This window comes from Plecotus auritus, assembly GCF_963455305.1.
Source record: "Plecotus auritus genome assembly, chromosome: 6".
Classification (NCBI taxonomy): Eukaryota; Metazoa; Chordata; class Mammalia; order Chiroptera; family Vespertilionidae; genus Plecotus; species Plecotus auritus.
Genome location: NC_137773.1, coordinates 156245120 through 156267877, shown reverse-complemented (window position 1 = coordinate 156267877; position 22758 = coordinate 156245120). Strand labels below are relative to the sequence as shown.

At 37.0% G+C, this 22758-nt stretch overlaps 1 protein-coding gene across 1 annotated transcript in view; it reads right to left on the bottom strand.

Moving 5' to 3' along the window:
• KCNH8 (potassium voltage-gated channel subfamily H member 8) overlaps positions 1-22758 on the bottom strand; it is a gene marked incomplete at its 5' end in the record, with an annotated part of 235657 nt that overhangs the window by 195315 nt on the left and 17584 nt on the right. Inside the window, one exon of the mRNA XM_080675534.1 lies at positions 8985-9218. Coding sequence (XP_080531660.1) covers positions 8985-9218 — 234 coding nt within the window. The remainder of the gene's footprint in view (positions 1-8984; positions 9219-22758) is intronic.

Sequence of the window (22758 nt, the reverse complement as noted above, 5' to 3'; positions counted from 1 at the left end):
TATTCTTTAAGAAGAGGAAGGAGAAAATGTAAAGATAAAAATTATTAACAACAAATACATATCTATCAACAAGTGAACTTAAAAATCAAGTGAATTAAAAACCTGAGGAACAGAATAATCTGGTGAATATAATAGAATCAGGGGCATAGAAAGGGAGTGGACTGATAATTCTCAGGGGGAAAGGGGTATGGGGGGTTCAGGAAGAGACTGGACAAAGTCATACACCTATGGATGAGGACAGTGGGGGGAAGGTAAGGGCAGAAGGTGGGGTGGGAACTGGGTGGAGGGGAGCTATGGGGGGAAAAAGGAGAAACAATTATAATAATCTGTATAAAGATTTATTAAAAAAAAAAAGACTGAAAGGACATATGGGGAATCATCATGAAATCGTAAAAGCATCATAAGATGCTTTCTATTTCGGGGCATGCAAAGTCTCAAGTAAGATCTCGGAGGAATCAGACTGAGAATAGCAACAAAAATATGACCCGGTGTTAGCTAATACACTTAGTGATGGGAAGCATGGTCCCTATTTGGTAGCCCTTCAGACATTATGAAACCTCCAAATTTTACAAGCATCAAAATGAAATGTTCTCTTGCATCTTGCTACACCTATAGACACACATACTCAACAAATGTGTTTCTGAAAATCTAGATGTGGAGCTTGTAAAATATGGTACTTATTCTATCAAGAGTTGGGGTCTAGGTCCCCTGCTCATGAATCTGGGCAGACTTGTGGCTTCTCCAACCACAATATCAAATGAAGGTATGCCAGGTGACTTTCTAAACTAAGTCACAAAAGGTCTTGCAGCCTCTGGAAGACGAGACTTCCTGGAGGTCTCCATGCTGAAGCGGTTATGTGTAGGCACTTGAGTGGACTGTCCCAACTGATTCAGACGTTCAAGATGCCAGACATGTGAGAGAAGCCATCCAAGATCCTCCAAAGCAGTGTGTCTCTCATCTGAACCCACCTAACACCAACCTCTGCTGGCTCCACCAGGAAGGAGAATCATTTGGCTAAGCCAGCCTTGGTTCCTGACCCACACTATTGTTAAGATATAATGGTTGCTCTTGTAAGCCACTAAGTTTTGAGGTTGTTGTCACACAGCAATAGATAAGTGGAACACTAGTAAACTGTGTGTGCTTTCTTCATTCTACATGCCTGTAAGAATATGGTGTGTCCATTCCACAGAAAAAAAGTTTCCAAGATCCCACCTTCACTAGCTTTTCAGGAAACTAAGTCCCCATTGGGCTCTTCACAAATACATCTGATACCTAGAGGAAATGTCTCCACAACTTAGTCCTCTGGGATCCCAAAAATGGAGGACTCAAAGTTTTGCACTGTCCTCCAGGCTTACATGGATGCTGCCCAAGGGACCATACCAGGTAAGGCTAACGCCCATGATGCTGTGGCGTGGACAGCCTCAATAGCCCAAGGAGATCTTTATGAAAAATATTGCAGTTGCTTTTGTATTGTCTTTCTGTTGGACTCTGGTCTGAGTCCTTGGGAGGGCTGGTTGGGGAAATAATCTTACTTTGCTCAGAATTCTCTTTCTTTTCTCCCAGGATCTCACTCAGCCCTAAGAGAAGTTTTCTTTTATTTTCTACAATCCTAAGCTTGGTTTCTCTAGCTTTTGTTGAAATAGGTCCCTGGCTGGCTTGCTTCATTGTTCTCCGGATGTGGTGAAAATCCAAGGTGATTACAAATGATACCCATGCTGTGAACCCCAACATCCACAAAATACACTCATTTAGACACTACACTTTGCAATAAAAGGCATTTTCTTATTGTTCACTTATTACATGAATGGGCACAACATCCATTGCTCCAAAATTTGGATCTTACATAAAGCCATTCTATATTCAATGCTCCAATAGCATTTCCTAACAAATAAGGAGGCAACTTTGCTGTACATTTTAAATGTTAATTTTGAGAATAAGTTGACATTCTACAGCCCTAAGGCTTTGTCTTTTTTTCTATATTGAGCTCCAGTTCTAAAATACCTAGAGGGCATAATCAAATATTCTAAAAATCTTCTGCAGAGTCATATTGAATAACTGAATGTAATAGAACTCACTAAGAATATCTTAAATATAAACTTAGTATTAGTTGGAAAATAATGTTTCTTACAGACCTATCTGCCATGAGCAGCTCATTGTAAAAAAAAGGAAGGTCACGAGAAATCAGCTTTCTTTTGTCTTTTATCATAAGCTGACCTTGTAACACTGAGAATGAATATGCCTAATTCAAAAAGCTTATTGGTACACTGGAATGAAGACAATGTGTTGCTCAATTAGTGGTATGCATACTCCTGGTTGTGCTAAAATTATTTTAGGTAGTGTATATACATATCTTACACTTTAATATCTGTTTTAATGTGTATTGGAACAAAAATATGCAGCTAGCACATCAAATGAGCTGGACAATTTGAGGGACATGGGTAAGATACCAGCAGATGTTTCCCAATTTCTCTCTTCCTCTCTCCTCTTCTCTCATCTCTTCATATATTTCCCAATCTCTCCTCTTCTTCCACTCATCCCAGTCCAAGGGAAACCCCCTCGGCTTTCTGGCTCCAGCCTTCTCCCCACTCCCCAAAATAACTTTTTATTTATGGAACAATTCAGTTTTTCAGCTTTGATTCGCATATAAATATACATGTAGCAGCTGAGTAAACAAAGGATCTTCTTTAGGAGGCATTCTCCCTAAACAAACAAACAGTACATTATAAATTGTTTTTGTTGTCATATATTATAGAGAGTTGAAAATCTAACTACATTTAAAAAGAAAGAAAACCAACAGATTCAGCATTGATTTTTCTAGGCATTTTTCTATGTCATAAGAAAATTGAATAGAGAAATGGGAAAATAAAGAAATGTGAAGTGCATTAGTGGGTCAAGAAATGAACAAGGGGGAAATTGGTGGGTCAATGATAAGCTGAGGACTGTCTATCACATAATGCATAGACTTGTGTTCAAATCATTTTTCTGCATCACAGTTTCCTCATCTGCAAATGTGACATAATTCATATTTACTTTAAGGTGTTATTGGGAAAATAAAATAATATATGTGCTACTTGGCACAGTATAGTCAGATTTATTATTACTTAGATTTTATAGATTACTTTTTATTTTCTAATTTATAGAAGTTAAACAACAATGTTTTTATTGCATATTTATTTATGGTTACCTTCACTTTGAGGCCAGTGATTCTGATTGTCCATTTAGAGTAGTGATTTTTTTTTCTTTTTCTTTTAAAACTCAAATTTTCTCTTAAAATTTGAGTTTTAAAAGTGAGTCAACTTAAAGAAAAGCATTAAGTAAGCAACAATTCAGGAGGTACACAAAAATAAATGACAAATCTTGGAGGTGACATGGGAATGAATTTATGAGTTAAGAAACCCACAACCCTATCAGACTCAAGATTACCTTTTGTAACAAATACTTGTATTTTTCTCTTTTCTTTTTAGAATTGAAAAATTATAATAATAAAACTTGGCTACTTACACACATTTTTAGAAAGACAATACTATATATTATTAACAATAATATAACAAAAAATAAAATTGAAGTAGTTTCTGATTAAATAATATGCATCTCAACATGAAATGCTCTGAGAGGGTGGACTACAATAGGAGCTATAATGGGGAAGTTGGATCATTGGATCAATATCCAGAGTCACTGTGAATACAACAGCTCCAAGTACAGAATCTGTGCAGATGTGCTGTCTCCCTGACAAGTCCTATGAGTCAGGGACAAGATTTTCTGAAATGATAAAATTCTGAACAAGAAAAAGTTCAATCTTCCCTCACTACACTATTGTTTTATTCTAGGCAATTCAGTGGGATATTAAAGCCTTCCAGAAAACACTGTGTGTTAGGTTCCACATCTAGGAAATTAGAAACCAGTGTTTTACTTCATGGAAAGCCCAGTAGGGCATTAAAAAGGCATGTAGTGAACAATACCATAACTACAGGTACTGTGTTGTACAGCAGATTTCTCCAACATATTCATCTGGCATAACTACCACCATTCTATTCTCTGCTTCTGTGAGTTAACTGAACTCAGGAGAGAATTTAAATAGAGGATAAAGAACTGGAGATTTAAAGAGAAGTAATAAAAAGTGTGAATGGATACCACAAAATTAAAGAAAATGAAACAGATTGCACAAGGTGAAAATTAGAAAAAGAAATAAAATGAGAAAGTGATAGATAATAGAGGACAAGCAAAGAGGATCCAACGTACATATAATAGGTGATCATAAAAAAGGAAAACCAAAGGGATAAAACAGAACAATGATGATAATTAAAGTTCAGAAAAATTTTCCAAAATAAAAGGGCCTTAAACATAAATACTATAGGGCCTACCATGTATCAGGGGAAATATCTGATCCAAAATATTCTATATTAGGTATCAGTAAATGAGGTCTGTAGGCCAAACTAGCCCACCTTCTGTTTTTGTCAGTAAAGATTTATTGGAATATAGCCACATCCACTCATTTACATATTTTCTATGGTTGCTTTCATAGTAAAATAACAGAAATGAGTATTTGTGACATAGACTGTATGGCCTGCAGTACATGTAATATTTACTACCCAGCCCCTTACAGATAAGATATAGTATAGTAAAACTATTGGATTAAAATAAAATAAAATAAAATAAATTCACTGAACATCCAGGACAAACACGAAGTTACTTAATTAACAGCATTTGTAGGGTAAAACAATACTCTATGCCACTACATAAGGGACTAACATAATTCATCTATTTAAATTGATCAATTTTCAGCTAAATTGATCAACAAGTATAAGGGCCACATTCATACTGTTATTAATGTGAAAGAGCTCATAAAAAAAAATTCCTATGAGCTCTTCCCGAGATGGTACCAAGAACAAGCTTTAGACAACCAAGAAATGACTGGAGAAGCTTTAGGATGGAATATATGGTAATCTTTAAGCATATTTAACTGTAGCAATATGATTAAGTGACGGAGGAATACATTCAATATATGTAATTGTTATTTCCTCTGACAATGTAAATATAACTGTGAAAGAGGTGAGAGACAAACAAAGGGGGACTATAAGAAAAGCAGAACAAGTGTGCTGATAGATACTTGCAGGTACTAAAAGAACATTAAATTAGTTGAGGGAGAGGGAAGAAGGGAGACTGGCTACTGGCTGATTATAACATTACTTACTAGAGTAGAAAATGACAAAATCTTTAAAAAGTGGGACACTTTTTACTATATAAAGGTAAACATCGCATGTAAAAGATAAATTTTTAGAAAAATATACAAAACCTTATAAGTAACAAAACAGAGAGGGACAAAAAGAACAAAGAGAACAGACTACATTCTAGAGCAGTGGTTCTCAACCTTTCTAATGCCGCGACCCTTTAATAACGTTCCTCATGTTGTGGTGACCCCAACCATAAAATTATTTTCATTGCTACTTCATAACTGTAATTTTGCTACTGTTAATGAATCGCAATGTAAATATCTGTGTTTTCCGATGGTCTTAGGCGACCCACAGGTTGAGAACCGCTGCTGTAGAGCCTAAGACCATCGGAAAACACAAATATTTTCATTATGATTCATTAACAGTAGCAAAATTACAGTTATGAAGTAGCAAAGAAAATAATTTTATGGTTGGGGGTCATCACAACATGAGGAACTGTATAAAAGGGTCGCGGCATTAGAAAGGTTGAGAACCACTGTTCTAGAGGGAACACAAATGTCCATTAATAGAGGATTGGTTGAATCAACCATCAGAAATCCACACGATGTAATACTATGCAGCTTTACAAAAGAATGAGAAATTGCCTGCATATATTGTTCTGTAAGGTGTACACAAGCCTACAGGATACACAATGCAGAATAGTATGAAAAGTATGCTGTGTGTAAGGAAAGGAGGGAACCACGAAGATATGTATCACTTATATTAAAAAAAAAGAGGATAAATATAAAATTGATAAAATGGTTACCCTTAGTTAGAGTTACCATATTTTTGTTTGACTAGAGCAGCCCTGTATACAAACAGAAGTGGAGAGGACTGCTCTTTGAAAGGCATCTTAATGGTACTCACTTCTGATGTATATTAGACACTGAACTATCTAGAGGGAGAGCAATAAACGAAAAATGTTAGCTGCTGAACATAACAATGTGAAATATTACTATCTCCATTTTAGACAAAGAAATGTTTGCATATTATCTTTATCTGTGAAACTATTTGTCTTCCTAATCATTACCTAATTTTTTTAAAAAAACTATTATTTCTTGGTGCCTTTAACAATTTCCACCCAAAGGGGTCCAACGTAGCAGGCATCTTCTAAGAAACGGGGCTCAGAAAATTCTTTAGGTGTTGACTCGATATATTCTACTTACGTGGCTTCTAAAATCTCTGTCCTTTGGGCTTCCCGCCTAGATTCTCCATGGGCCTGAACCTCTCCCAAGTGCCATGTCTGGATATTTTGAGGAGGTTTAAAAACAAAGACACTCGCTTGGATTTGGAGTGACCTATACAAGGTTACTTGTACAGGTCTGCAGTCAGCAGATATGTCAGACAAAGGACATCCCTTTTCCTTTGTTCTACCAGAGGGCCGCTTTATCACTCCCTACCAGTCTGCATTCTCATGACAGCCTCCATTTTCTTTTATCTCAGGCCCTCTTTTCAATTATCATACTATAATTAGATAGAGCTGGAATCCTTTTATTTTCTCATATTTGCTATGTAGGCCTTATCTATTGATTCTGGGAAAAACATCCTGGTCTGAACTCTGTTCCTAGTGTCAAAGACTTAGGATATCCCATTCCTTCCCGAAGGGCACTCTCCAATACTTCACGATTACTGTGTATCCAAAACTCACATCCTCAAGGAAAGTCCTTCAAGGACAAATAGCTTATAAATGGGGATGAAGTTGCCATGTTTAGGCTCCTACTTCTCTTCCTGACCAAGAACCCAACTGGGTATTTAAAGAAAGATATAGTGGCCGGGGATGCTGTTACTCATTTACTAGTTTCTTGAATCAATTAAAAAAAAATAAACCTGTGAACACATTTTAAAATGTTTCCTTCACTATAGGACTTCACAGAAATACTGGTATTGATTCTGGTGTCCCAACTGAAGTTTTATATTGAAGGCAAGGAAAGCTGTTTTCTTTCCCTTAATTAGGCTATTTCTGTTGGCTGTTGACCAATTTTCCCCAAAATCAATTAATGAAACCACCACCAACATTTTACCATTTACCAAATGTATCAACTCTTGTAAAGAATGTGCTAATGAATGTAGTGGCCAGGGATGCTGTTAATCATCTACTATGCACAGGACAGCCTCCCACAACTTAGAACTACCTGTCCCACATGTCAATAGTGCCAAAGTTGAGAAACTCTGAGTTAGAGTATAATTTGAATATTGTAACAAAAAAATCTAAATTATAGTGATTCAAACAAGATAGAAATGGATTTGTCTTTGTCTGGGGTAGAGAAGGTGGATCTCCAAGAATACTCAGGTTCCTTCCATATTGCTGTTCTGTGTTTCTCTATGGTGTCCTTGTCAATGGTTGAAGCTGGCTTTCCAAACTTACTCTAACACTCTGACTCAACAATGATACATTGCTAGGGCTGCCATAACAAAGTATCACAGACTGGCTGGCTTAAACAACAGACGGTTATTTTCTCATAGCTCTGGAGGCTGGAAGTCTGAGATCAAGGTGCCAGCGGGGTTGGTTTCTCCTGAGGCCTCTCTCCTTGGTTTGCAGACAGCTGCCTTCTCACTGTCTTTTCATATGACCTAAGTGTGGGTATCCCTGATATCTCTTCCTTTTCTTATAAGGAATTAAGGCCCTCCCTTATAACCTTACTTAATTTTAACTACCTTTTTAAAGGCCCCATCTCCGCATATAGTCATATTGAGGAGGAGGGGTGGTAGGGCTTCAATATATTAATTTGGAGAAGATACAGTTCAGTCAATAGCACCATGAGAAAGGAGCAGAGAAATTACAGGGCAAACAATTTCATTATTTATGGAGTTTATCTAGAAGTTGCGTAGATCATTCCTTCTCACATATCCTGGGTCCTAAACTTAGTCGTATGCTAAATCTAAATGCAAAGAAGGCTGAGAAATATATTCTCTAGCTTGGCAGCCATGTGCCCAGCTAAAACTCAGGGGTGTATGTTTGCCTTAAGGAAACCTATTAAAGAAAGAGATAAAACTGGAAAACAATGATTTGTTCTAATTTTTATTTAGCATTTCCCCAACATAATGCCTTTTGGATTCACTCCCAACTACCAGGGCCCAGAGGATAATATCTATTCTCACTTAAGACTCAAGCACTGATGATACCATGCGCATCCCTAGATCCTCTTACATTTAGAGGAGAATCATAAAACTTTAGCCTCAAGAAAATACTTAGTATTTTCCCACTGGCAGTTTATAGTTCAGGCAAATTTACTTTTACCCTGAGACAATGTGAGTCTCTTATTTTGTCTGTAAAATTGAAGACAGTAGTGAGAAAAGCTCTGTGGCTGGGGAACTGAAAGAGAAAATGCCTATCCTGATGTTCTTTAAATTCACTTGCTTTTCTCCCACCAAATGCTTGGGTCTCTGTCCTTAATGACTGAGGTTGAGTTGTGGTTCATAAAGGCATAAAACTTGGAAAACTACCTCTAGATAAAAGATCATCTGTTAATATGTTAACAACTATTATATCTACTATATATTTTAAGAATGATATATAATAGTCATATACTTCATTTTGACACATATTAATTTAGTTCATATATTGACATTGAAGTTATAATTATCATGCTAAATTTTCAGGCTGCTAATGGCTAAAACAAAACCATTGTCCAGGTCATTTGTGGAACTTCTATAACAGACAGTATTTATGTGAAATACCATTAAGCCTTAATGGAAGTTATGGAGCAATTACTGAATTTGAAAGAAGGTGACCTTTCACCACTGTCCAATGAGCCCCAAAGAAAGCCAACTCACCATTCTTCTTGTAGAACATAATTTCTCCTTTGAATTCCGTTTTCTCCTCCAGTGACTTGTCTATTTGAAGCATCAGTTGCTCATTGGTTTCAACCCCAAATAAGAATTTGCAGCTGCAACTCTTCTGCATGACTTCAGTTCGGGCAAATCCAGCAAGCTCACAAAAGCCATCAGAACAGTAGACTATGGGGAAACCCTTAGCCACCTGGGCATTTGCGAGGATGAAGTTGCTGTCTGTAGAACAACAATGAGAAGACCCTCAGCCACTAAGCAAACACAGAATTTTTTTCTTTAAATCAGTTTCAGTAACAACTTACAAGCACATGTGTTTAGCTAACAATGCTTAAAATGCATGTCCTGATGTGCTGAGGTGGAAAAGAGACTCCAAACATAGAATGTTGTTGGCTGGCAGAGTATGTATTAAGTTCTGACTTTGGCTTGCATTTTGAAATATACTGTGGCGGGGGTTGGGGGAGCACAGTACTCATGGCCTGCTTTGAGGCATTTAGTATCTAGTTGGCAGGAAGGTATGGCGCTTTTTTTTTTCTTTGTTGATTAAAGTATTACATATGTGTCCTTATCCCTCCATTGCCCCCTCTCCCCCACTCATGCCCTCACCCTCTGGTGTCTGTGACCATTCGTTAGGCTTATGTACATGCATACAAGTCCTTTGGTTGATCCCTCCCCTTTCACCCTCCCCTACCTTCCCTCTGAGGTTTAATCAGTGCTTCTCTGTCTTTGGACCTGTTTTTGTTCATCAGTTTATGTTGTTCATTATATTCCACAAATGAGTGAGATCATGTGATATTTATCTTTCTCTGACTGGCTTATTTTGCTTAGCATAATGCTCTCCAGTCCCATCCATGCTGTTGCAAATGGTAAGAATTCCTTCTTTTTTCCCCCTCAAAAAACTAAAACTGGAACTCCCATTTGACCCAGTGATCCCACTTCTAGGAATATATCCCAAGAAACTAGAAACACCAACAGAAAGGATATATGCACCCCTATGTTCACAGCAGCACAATTTACCCTAGCTAAGATTTGGGAACAGCCTAAGTGCCCATCAGCAGATGAGTGAATAAAAAAACAAAACAAAACTGTGGTACATCTACACAATGGAATACCACACTGTGGTAAAAAAGGTATGGTGCTTTTGAGCAGGACTTCTTGCTCATATCCTGAATCTGCCACTTGATATATATATGAACTTGAAAAGTTACTTACTCTAAACCTCAACTTCCTTAGATTTAATTTCTCCAGAAGCAGACTTTGAGACAAGGATTTGAGTACAAGTAGTTTATTTGGCAGGCGATTCCAGAAAGTGAACAAGTGGAAAATTGAGAAAAAGAAAGGGGGAAAGGTAATTAAGAGTGAGATAAAAAAAAAAAAGCGTTTTATTATTATGGGCAACTGAGAGACTCAGAAGTGACTCTTTAGAATGCAGCTTAAAATTTTTTCACCAAAGGGAGAGAACGCTGGCGTATTTATCCATCAACATCTATACTTGATTGGTTAAGGGTCACTTCTGGGGTGTCAGTATGTTGGCACTTCTGACCTACCCACTCGGGCTAAGCACATTTTGTAGAGATGACTTGAGCAGCAAGATGCTGGAAACCATTGGTGCATAAGGAAACAGTCTGCTCATGATCTCAGGGGTGTCGAGGTGCTATTGGAAGGTATGCTACAGGATGATATGATGTTACTAGCTTTATTTAAGTGTGTTGTAGAGATTAAGGAGATAATGCATATAATGTGTTTAGCAAAGTGTCTGATACATATAAGCACTCAATAAAAATAATTATTAAGAATATTATTTACATCTTCATGGCCATTATACTAACAAATGAGAATAAGAGGACGATAAAATGTGGTAGACTATTGCTAAGTGCTTAGAGAGAACTGGAGAGACACTGAGAGCCAATATTCAGGGAAGGTTCCTCCTGAAGAACCAATTTTTGCAAGATGAACTTTGAAGGATGCATACGATTTTTATAGGCCAAACAGCTGCATATTGGAGATGCGATAAAAGATAAAGCATTTATAAAATGTTGGGTGACTTTTACGTTCAGAATGAATGCAGTGGTTCTCAACCTTTTTAATGCCACGACCCTTTAATACGGTTTCTCATGTTGTGGTGACCCCAACCATAAAATTATTTTCGTTGCTACTTCATAACTGTAATTTTGCTACTGTTAATGAATCGTAATGTAAATATCTGTGTTTTCCGATGGTCTTAGGCTCTACAGCAGCGGTGACCCACGGGTTGAGAACCGCTAGCAGGGTCGCCTAAGACCATCGGAAAACACAGATATTTACATTACGATTCATTAACAGTAGCAAAATTACAGTTATGAAGTAGCAACGAAAATAATTTTATGGTTGGGGTCACCACAACATGAGAAACCGTATTAAAGGGTCGTGGCATTAAAAAGGTTGAGAACCACTGAATTAGAGGCTATTATTAAATCATTCATTCATTCACTCATGAACAAAAATGTTGAACACTGTCAATATCCCAGACAATAACAGAGACTGGGATTTTGAAGATAATAAATAAAAAAAATCAAGATTCAATATTTGTCTAAAATATATAAATACATATAAACCGTTATATGTGTACCCAAGTATGAAATGCTTATGTAGCTAAAATTAAGTGAAGTAACCAGTAACTGTAGATGTCTCTAGAGAAAGCAACTTTGGACAAAGGTAGTAGGAACACTAACTTTTTCACCTTGTACCCTTTGAATTTTAAACCATATGCTTTATGAATTGCCTATTCAAAAAAACAGTGCGTTTACTGTAAAAGAGGTTTGCAGGGAACACCCTATCTTGTATGTCATGAGAAAGGAGGAATTCTAGCTACTTCTTCATGGCCAGCTGGACAAGCACTGAAAATCAATTCCCTGGGCTTCCCCCCACGCCCTCCTTTGAAACATTTGTCATGTGTTTCTTCAGTCTACCATCAGCAGGCCGAATCAAATTCACTCAGTTCAGCTTTGCTCCAATCGGCCCCTAAACCCAGAGTACAAATTCTGGTGTTGACATTTGCATCCCACATGGGAGGGACTGGGTCTTTTACACCTTTCCCCCTACCACCACTCCCTCCTTAAAGTGCCAATCACTCTCTCCCTGTGGAGAGAAGCCAGAGCTAAAGACCCACAGTGGAAAGCCTGGAATGATAGGTTGTTTAAAAGCCATGGGAGCAAATTAAATAATCCCAGACTAATGTTTAATGCTCGCACACTTTGCAGAAGTACTTACTGACTTGTACTGTATGTTGGACTTTGTTCCAGGTGCAGAGGCAAGAAGTTTATTACATGCAATCCCCACTCTTGAAGATCAGTCATGAACATATGGGAGTTCCCAACTAGATCCAGAGGGGGACACCCTCCTGTTGACTCTCAGCCTCATCATCTCCTCACAGTTTTGGATTAGTCACTCTCTAACCGTAGCCTCTCTTGCTCTTTCCATTTTAAAACTTTGGCTGAGAAATTGCTTAGAAAATGCAAATGCATAGCATTGGCAAAGTACTCAAACATCTCGAAAGAGCTTTTTATGCGCTTTCAGAAGCCATTTTTCAGTCAACTGCTGACACGTTTATTGACTTTCTACTATGTGCCAGGTGACATGGTTCTACCATATGGCAGGTCCTAGGGTGAGGTGACAGGAGGTGTTAAATGAATAAGGTATAGCCTCTAGCTCTCGGACATTATATTTTAATTAAAGAAATGCATGAATATCAATAACACTAAAATATAGCATATGATGATTACCAAATTAATGGTACATAGATAATATGTCCTACCAGAGTTGAAAGATTAAAGATCTTAGGTTTTGGAAATGGTTAGCTAATAATAGGACAAAAATAGTTGGAGATGATTTATCAAAAGTCCTGGGAGGTTGGAGCAGATGCCTGGATGGAATAGGCTCAGAGGATAAATGGAGAAAGAGGAATTGGAGACAAAGAGAATAAACAACATTACATTTTGTCCTGAAGTCCAATTTTCCCATTGTTCAAATAGCTACAATAGTTATCTTTTGTTAGTATTTATCTGATATACCTTTTCTCATCCATCTACTTATACTTCAGCCCTTCTAGGGACTTACGCTTTAGTTGAACCTTGAACATGTCATATATTTAAATCTTTAAAAAGTATAATATGAAGATACATCCATCAAGTTGAGATAAATGTATTTAGTTTTTAAACTATATTACATTGGTTTTTAAACAACTTAATTTGTACTTTCTCTTCACCTTGATTTATTATTTTGCTTTTATCATTTAAAAAATTAGGAAATATAACATATCTAAAAATATTTTATAACAGTATATAAAAACAACAGCATCCATGGAACATTCCTCCAACAAAAACCCCTGTGTGTACCAAATAAGCATCCATGGAACATTCCTCCAACAAAAACCCCTGTGTGTACCATATAAATTGTATTTGCCTCCTTCCCCAATGAAGAACCCATAACTTGAATTTTTGTAATAATCCTTCACCTTTATATAGTTTTTACCACTTACATACACATTCTCATGCTATATAGTGCATATTTTTTCTGCTTATTATGGCATATACTATGGTATTTCATTCTGCATATTTTAGTGACGATTCTTTTATTAATTTTCTTAGCATCTTTATAATTGTTTATGAATGAAAGACCATTCCTTTAAAAGTATAAGCTTCTGAAGAAAGCTTCTAAAGGATTCACCAAATTGCCTGATCTGCGTGTTTTCAGGAAGGATTATAGTGTGTTTGGGTGGTTAATTCTTCCTGCAAATATGCTGCAAAAACAAAGCTAAAAAAAAGTCATGTATTTGGTAGTTTCTGTTTATAGTTAGCACTTGTCCTCGATATGTAATCGCATTTCAATTCCAAAGAGAAATTAAGTGGCAGTGGCTGGCGCCTTTTAAAGCTTGGTGTACCAGCTGCACGAATAGTCCTCCTGCCTGGGAAAGTGTAGCTCCTCTCAGCCAGCTATCTACTTGCAAACACACGCTTTGTTGAATACCAGTCCTGGAATCTCCAAAGAAGAAACGTGACATTTACTTTAGAATTATGCAAAACAAAGCCACTGCCATAATGATTATGAGCTCATCATGGGTGTATCCCTATCCATACATGTGCTAAGGGTATTTAACCTTTTAAGGAATCAATTGTGCATATGTGATATGCATCTAAATGCCACACAGCCTTTCTCTACTTCAGTGGTTCTCAACCTTTCCAATGCCGCGACCCTGTAATACAGTTCCTTATGTTGTGGTGACCCCAACCATAAAATTATTTTCGTTGCTACTTCATAACTGTAATTTTGCTACTGTTAATGAATCGCAATGTAAATATCTGTGTTTTCCGATGATATTAGGTTCTATAGCAGCAGTTCTCAACCTATGGGTTGCGACAGGTTGTAGAGCCTAAGACCATCGGAAAACACAGATATTTACATTATGATTCATAACAGTAGCAAAATTACCGTTATAAAGTAGCAACAAAATAATTTTATGACTAACAGAAATAATTTTATGGTTGGGATCACCACAACATAAGGAACTGTATTAAAGGGTCGCAGCATTAGAAAGGTTGAGAACCACTGAATTAGAGAAAGGCTGTGTGGCATTGAGATGCATATCACATATGCACAATTTTTATTCCTTAAAACCACTGCTCTACTTGTTTCTAGGTATATTCAGTTTTGAAGTGCCAACAAACAGCATGATCTAAATGTGTTTACATTTTAGGCAGCTTATTTCTCTCAATGCTTTCTTGGCAGAAAGCTTTCAGAGATTAGCAGAGGGAATCTCAGTGTTGGTGGAGTCCCAGGTCAGTTGGTCTGACTTCCTCATATAGAGCATCTCCTCATTCAAATGGAGATGTCCTGGTCACTGTTGACTTCCCAGGCAACAAAGGGAATAAGGGCTGGAATGCAAAGGTATAGAAGGAAAAATAATGAGAAGAAGAGGAGAAGCAAATATCCATCCATTGTTAACCCCTTACATCCTTGTACTTGCCCCCACTTTTCAGATGAGAACACTGAGACCTAGACAACTTCAGTGTCCTGCCCAAGGTCTGAAGCTTGGAATTAAAACCAGGTCTATGTGACATAGTATGCTTATTACAACATGCATTTTTTTTTCCTGTAAAGAAGTGACTTGTTCTCTACTTGCAGCAGCAATGGGTTAGAGAGCTAGAGAAATATTTTTATCTCTTCTAGCCTACAAAGAGGCCAGTCACAGGTTTGTCTCTATGCAGATTATTTATTAAAAGCTCATTGATGACAGCTCCTAAACCAGTCTGGGTCTCTCAGCAATTTCTATGTCACTTTCTCATTTCCCACAGAAAGTCAATTATTTCAAAAATATGACAGCATCTTCTTTGGTCCCAAAATATTTTGCCCACTCGAGACATGCAGGAGTCAAGGAAATGCAGCTGCTGTTCAAAATATCTGTTTCCTATCTCCTCATGTATTTTTAATGCATATTACAGTAAATATGTTCCCACTGGAACATCCTTCTACGGGCTAAAGCCAATACATGTGTTTCCCATGGGGCCTACAGGCATAAATGTAAGCTCCATATCGTTTTGAAATCTCACATTTAACTTAAAAATCCCATGGGAATTTTGAATGTTGTGGTGTTGTATCTTCATGTTTGTTTGAGTGTTTTTTATTTTGTTTAATATGGGCCTGACCGATTTTTAATTCAATTGAAACTTCAAGTTGGGCCCTTTTTTTCTATGACACCGTGCACCGTTTAGTACACGCCTGTGTAACCTAGGGTTGTGAATCGTGCTCAGGAGGACTAGGTAGATTCAAGTCACTCTCTCCCTGCAGCCAGAGCCTGCAGCCTCAAGTACTTCAAAACAAAACCATCTCAAAACCCAGTCTCAGAACTCGCCACATGGCAGAGCTCTGCAGCCATTCAAACCAAAGGAGTCACGGATAGGCCCTACCTCGGCATCCGAGAGTAACCTGTACCCCCGTGGCTCTCTGCCACTGACACAGGTTTTGAGACCACGAGTGGTCCAAATCTTTATTTCTGAAAAGTGCCTCTGATATTGATTGTCTTCTAAAACCAAATCTTGTGTTGTTAGCAAGTACACACAGAAACAGACTCGGCAGTCGAAGTAGATGGGCAAATTCGAGTCTTCTAGGCCTCATTTTCTTGCAGAGGGCAGTATATAAACCTGAACTTTTCATCTTCTTTCATAAGTTACCCCGTGGCTTCTGAATTCCTATGCATACAGGTTCAACAAAGACAACATCAGTACCCCGGGTGATATTGATCATAGTCATCTCTTGAGGCTATTTTATCCAGGCAGATAGAATATGTCTATGACTAAAATATTTAAATGATCTTTGCACTTTTATACTGATTTCAGGGCTCTTAACTGTATCATTTCCAAGTATGATGGCATCTTTATCAGATTAATGGCACTGGCTGCGAGCTAAAGTTCTCAGTGTGCCCTGTGCCAAAATTTAGGAGGTTGCTTGGATTTGAGGAATTTCTAACCTTATTAAAAAAAAACACACAGATGAAAAATGTGCAAAGAGAGATTCTCATAGTTCTTACAATTTAAGCATCACCTACTGGCAGGCTCCAAATGGTCATATTGCTAGCTTTCATTGTTCATTAGACAAAGATCAGAAGAACACTTTGTAACAAAGCAAAGCTCAAAGCTGGAACTCTGGTGCTGAAATCGTAGTAAAAAAGTGGTAAGTTGTATATGTGTATAAGGATATCTCGCTTGCTTCATTCCAATAAATAAACACAGAAGCAAATACAAACAAATGTGCTTCATCACTTTGCCACTGGGAGTGTGGTTCTGGGCCAGCAACATCAGCCTCAACTGGGAATTTACTAGAAATGTGAAATCTTAAGCCTCACCCCACATCCTCTGAATCAGATCTGCAATTTGACAATATTCATATGCATGTTAAAGTTTGAGAAGTTTAGAATATCATTGAAAAGATCTACAAGAATCTAGTGATAGTAAATGACTTAGGGAGGGCCTCTGGGTGTCTGATGATAAAATAAAAGAAAAAGGAGATTATTTTCATTATATATCCTTTTTAACTTTTGAATTTTGTACTATATGTATTAATACCTATTCAAAATTATCTTCTTAAAGTTTATTTAACCATTCATTGGAAAAATAAAAATAATGATAATGATAAAAAACAAATAAGAATCATGAGGAAGTAAAACAACTAGATAAATTTTAAAATTTCTAATAATAAAAAATTCATTACTACAAATAAATTGTAAGCAAATTTAGTACACAATATATCTTAATTTGGTATTAGCAAAATCATCAGTAAGTTTTGCAAATTCTACTTTTTAAACTACGTGAGCTTAAGGTTGAGCTGTACTAATTCTTTTTGCATGTATAGTCTCTTAGAGTTCAGTATATAAGTTTAACTTTGAAAAGGGATGATTTTTAACTATGGCAGGTGACAGTGCTCATCAAAAGTAAAATGAGTGGACAAGAGTCAGAAAATCTCAAAGGTAATAATAAAATGTTTGGTTTTTCATTCACAATTAATTCTCTATGAACACATTTGAAATAATATTAAAATGTGCCCCAATTTTCTCTGGTTCTTGTCATAACAGAATTAATCATTTAGACAAAATAGTCTTCACATCATTTGATTACTTTACAAAAAAATAGTATTATTGTTACCTATCCTCTGCCATTGGGATGTACATGCCAAGTGACAGTGCTTTGTTTTGTTTTATTCATTGATGCAGTCACAACCTCTAGAACAGGGCCTGGCACATAGTAGGTACTCAACAAATATTTGTTAAGCAAATGAATGGAATAAACTTGCAACCTATTAGTTTTTATTAAAGTATACCAAATGAGGGCAATGTGGTTTGTTGTTATTGGTGTTTTTTTTTTTTTTAGCTGAATCTATTATTTAGCAGGAATCACTTAAAATTAGCACCTTCACTTTAAAAATAAAATTCAGAACCTCCCTAAATAGCCCATCTAATACTTGCAGTTTTCATCCTGACATGTTCCTTTTAGTAAAGACCTTGGTAAGCCAAAAGAGAAAATGTTATTTTCTATTAGAAAACTGATCAAGCAAAATCAGAGAGCTAAATAATGCTAAACAAAGACCTTTCTCCAAAATAGAAAATGAAAAGAACACTATGAGGCACTTCTACTCAGGAAAGAAAACTACTGTGTGCACATGAATTAAGCATTTTGGATTCAATAGTCTTTGGGGTCCTTAAGGGGCTACTTTGTAATATTCTAATCTGGGGTGCTGCATTTTAACCACTGTCCTAGTGAGGGCAGGCTAACCTGTTCCTGATAGTGCTTAGAAAAAAGAACTAGGTCTGATGTAAATATCTCTGCATTTGTGCATCTGTTATTCCTGCATCTTCATAATTATAATTCCTGTCCCTTGCTACCCCTCTTCCCCCGATTCCAATATGAACCATAGTTTCAGCTTCCTGGGAAGGTCAAGCTTTTCCCCTGCTTTTGCAGAGAGCAAGGGAGGAGAAAGCTCAGTGTTTGCTATACTTTCCCCCTTTTCAATATACAGGATTGGATGATATAAAAATCCCAACTCCAGCTAGCCTGGAGGAAGGGCAAGGTGGACAGAGAGTCAGGTGGCGAGTGACAGGAAAGGTTTAGTGCCTGGCAATTGTGGGGCCTGCATTTTCTGGCGCAATCCTCGTTTAGCGCAACTTCATTCTCTCAAATAAACGTAAATTACCAAATATGTGGCTAATAGTGGTTTAAATTTTATACCTTTGTGAGACTTTACAAAGGTATTTATTAAAAGACAACGGACGCTCACATGACAGTACTTTTGTTCTGAAAAAGTTAGTTGTTTTGGCATTTTCTTTGGCCCTAAATGGAAACTAGCAAATGAAACTAGCCACATTCTATGAATACCCAGATTCCCCAAAGATGTAATTTAACTTGTCCCCTGGTTCTCTTCCAGCACAACCTAGAGTTTCCTTGCAATTTTGTTTAATTCAATGAATATTTCCTTTTAATTTCAAACAGACTGGAATAGGCTCTGGACCTTAAACATACATAACAATTCGAAAAAAAGTTATTAATTCAGCCAAATTTTAGTCATTTTACATATATATTTTTACAAGTAGATCCCTTTTAAATCTGAATTTTTGAAGAAAACATATACAAATTAGTGTGCCCAGTGCCCCAGAATGGACTGACCTTTCTCTCTCCGTTCAAGCTTTGTTTATATTCTGCGGAAGCTAATGCAATTCAAATGTTTTCCATAATATGGTATCATTTTCCAGAACCTCATCTGTCTACTGCCTAGTCTCCTCTGCTTCACAGTATTCATGTTAGATTAAACAGGGAAGATGAGTGCTTTTACAAGAGATAATTGGAAGTTAAGTCGCAGGAAACACAAGAGTAAACTAATTTGATAGCTATAGATATTCCATGACTGTGACGTTACTGTTTTTATTCCACTGTCTTCATAATAATGGAGAGAGAGAGAGAGCGCAAAACTTTAATTAAGGTGATAGCTGCAAAAGGCAGGTCTCTGGGAATTCATGGGAGAAGCAGAGGCAAGAGGAAGATAACAATAATTGAGAAACAAACCAACACAGGCGAATGCTGACTCTGCACTAGGAAACTGAGATGCGTAGGAAGGAGGCAGCCAAATTAGACAGGTGGAAATAAAGCAGATAATAGCCACTGTTTACTAAGCAGCTGTGAGATGCCAGGCGCTCAGGTCAGCATTTTGCATTTTGGGTGTTTGGTCATCACAACATCTCATGGTGTCATGATAGATAAAGGGACCTTGGCTCAGAAAGGTTGAATAACCTAACAATGCTACACAGCAAGTGAAAATATATTTAGAACTACAATACCCCCGATGTCACTGGAGGACAGCTAGAGATGAAGGAGAGTTAGGATCTGAATAGGGGTTCAGTCACTAAGTCCAGTGTTTCCCAATGTGCAGCTCTGGTCCACGTGTTCACCGGAATCTGCTAGTGATTATGAATGTTGCAGTTTCTCAGTTGTCAGCTCAGGTATCTCCTTTGTAGATAAGTATATACTCAATTTCTAAGGTTTGGGAGAATTCCATTCTAAGTACTAACCCCTTTGATTTTATGGTTTTTCTATAATTATTAAAGAGAACTTCAATAATTTGCTTAGTTCATAAAACTATAGAAGCACAAAGTTTAGGAAGGATGATAAAGGTCAATATAGAACCTAATGCCCAACCTATACTCCTTTAATCCCGCTCTATGACACTCTATTTGTATGAATACCCTAGTAACGGAGACCTCACTCTTTCATGAATCAGCGATATCTATACTGTGACTGTGAAGGGAGCTAACCTACCCCCACATATGGATTTAACACTTGCTCTTGGTCTCATTACTTAGAATAATATTTGCAAAAATAAATCAAGTCTATCAGTCTCCTATTTTAAATTCTTTAAAGGCTTTCCATTGCAACTGGAATAAAACTCAAATGCCCTCTACCATGGCCTGTAATACCCTGTCTAGGATTTCACTCACTCCTTACCTAGTATCTGGCATTTAAGAATGTTCTCAGCTCATTCAAATTGCCCATGTGGTTCCTTCTCCCTGTGTATCACCTTTCAGGTCTCAGATTAAATGTCCCTTTTTCCAAGAGTTCTTCCCTGATCATCTTATGTAAATAGGTGACCACCCCCCACCCCACCCCATTCCACTATTCTGTCATTATAGCCTGTTTTGTTCCCCTTAAGAATGAGTATTATAATTTTTAATGATATTCAACATGTTAGTTTATTTATGATTTGTCAGCCAAGCCCACTTTACACAAAACTATAACACACATTAGACTGTAAACTCCATAAGGAAATGGTCCATTGTTGCATATCCAATCATCAAGCACATTATGTGGTTGTGTATTTTCTTCTAATTAAATACTATCACACACACAGACACAAACAAACATACACATTTCTTCTTAAGTAAATGGTATTGGTACATTTGAGTTAAGCTGACTTGACACCACCATGGCAGCCACCTAATCTGCAACAAAGAAAACTGTCTTTTTATGAAAACAAACAAACAAAAAAACTCATTTCTGGCAATGATAAGATTTTAGGTTGAGCACCTTTGTGACCTCAATCATGAGAGAAATAAATGTGAAGTATAACATAGCTGGTAGACATTTTATACTTTGGATGAACACTGGTCTACCTACCAGGTTATTTTAGATTTGGATTCTGGCTCTCTCAGTGACAAGCTGGGTGGTTGTACCCAGTCGCCTCCGCTCTCTGGGCCTTACTGGCCCTATGCTTACAGTAAGGGAGTTGAATATATGATCTCCAAGATCCTTTTGAGCTCAGACACAGGGTAATTCAGATTTAAAGAATAGAAAAAGCCCTAATATTTTATGACATCTTGAAATAGCAGAGCGAATGCCAACAAAAGCTTATATCCAGTTTTAGATTACTGAGAAAAATAAAGTCCTATTTGTTTAAACCACTGATATTTGGGTTTTCCTACCTCTGAAGCTGAAAGCATTCCTAACTGAAAGATACAATCTCATGAATATCTTCCCCATTTATTCCTATTTTTATAATCATAATTTGAATGGTGACATAATGATCAATATACCAAAAATTGCTTAGCTAATCCTCTATTCTGGGAATTATGCATGTTTTCTGGGAAATTTCTAGGTCTGTTCCTTAAAATATTTTGGTGTTAGGAAAAATTAAAGTTAGAATTTTGGATACATCTTCTAGAATAAAAAAAAGACTATAAGATACCCTTTTTCCATATACTGCTAGACATTTATTGATACCAAATTATCTTAAAGACATGTATCAAATTCTATAATTTCCAACAAAAGTAGGTTGAGAGAAAAGCCTACAATGTGTATCTCATATCTTACAATATTAACGTACACTACGTAGCATCTTCCTAAACTTTTTTTTTTTTTTTGCTTTGTTTTCTGTTCGTCTACAATCTTGGAGACAGGGAGGTTAGGTAATTGGTTCTTTTGCCCTTGTAAAGCTCTTCTGGCATTGTTATGCACCTGCAAATGGAAAGCAAAATATATTTGCTCACCATGTGATAATGAAATGGCAAAAAGAGTGCTGTTATTCTACACAAAATAAGAAATTCTCAGAGAAGGGTGCAAATATCTGCAAAAACAAAGACTTGGAATAATCTCTACTTCCTGATTCCGCCCCCCCTCCCGCCCCCCTTAGCAGTTTGTTTTATGAATGGGAACATTATACCGTTTCACATATTTGCAGCATTGCCACATAGAAGAGAGAGTTGTGTCGCTCTGGGTTTGTCCAAGAAGCAGAAGCAAGACCTGGGGATGGCATCACAAGGAAAAAGATTTCTCCTCACCATGAATATAATTATATCAGTGAAGGCTGCCTAAAAGGTCACAAGCTACCTCAAACATGTGAACTTCCTGTTATCGAGAGTACTCATACTGAAATGGATGACTGGCACAGATGCAATAGGAAGGGAACAACAAAGAACAGCAGAAATTTGCCCTAGATGACTTCTAAATCCATTAAAAAGTAATCTAAGAAATAATCTTGCCATGATTTGTTGAAGAGTTTCTTCTAACCAAGCCCTGAATGTGGGAGATCTTTATTTCTAAGTATAGAAATAAAATACTCCAAATCCAACTGCCAAATTTGTCACCATAAAACATATAGGATATATGATACACTTATATAAATTATAAATTATTATAAATATATATGTACATATTCACTCCTTGGCCAATAGTCTCAAAATGGAAAAATCACA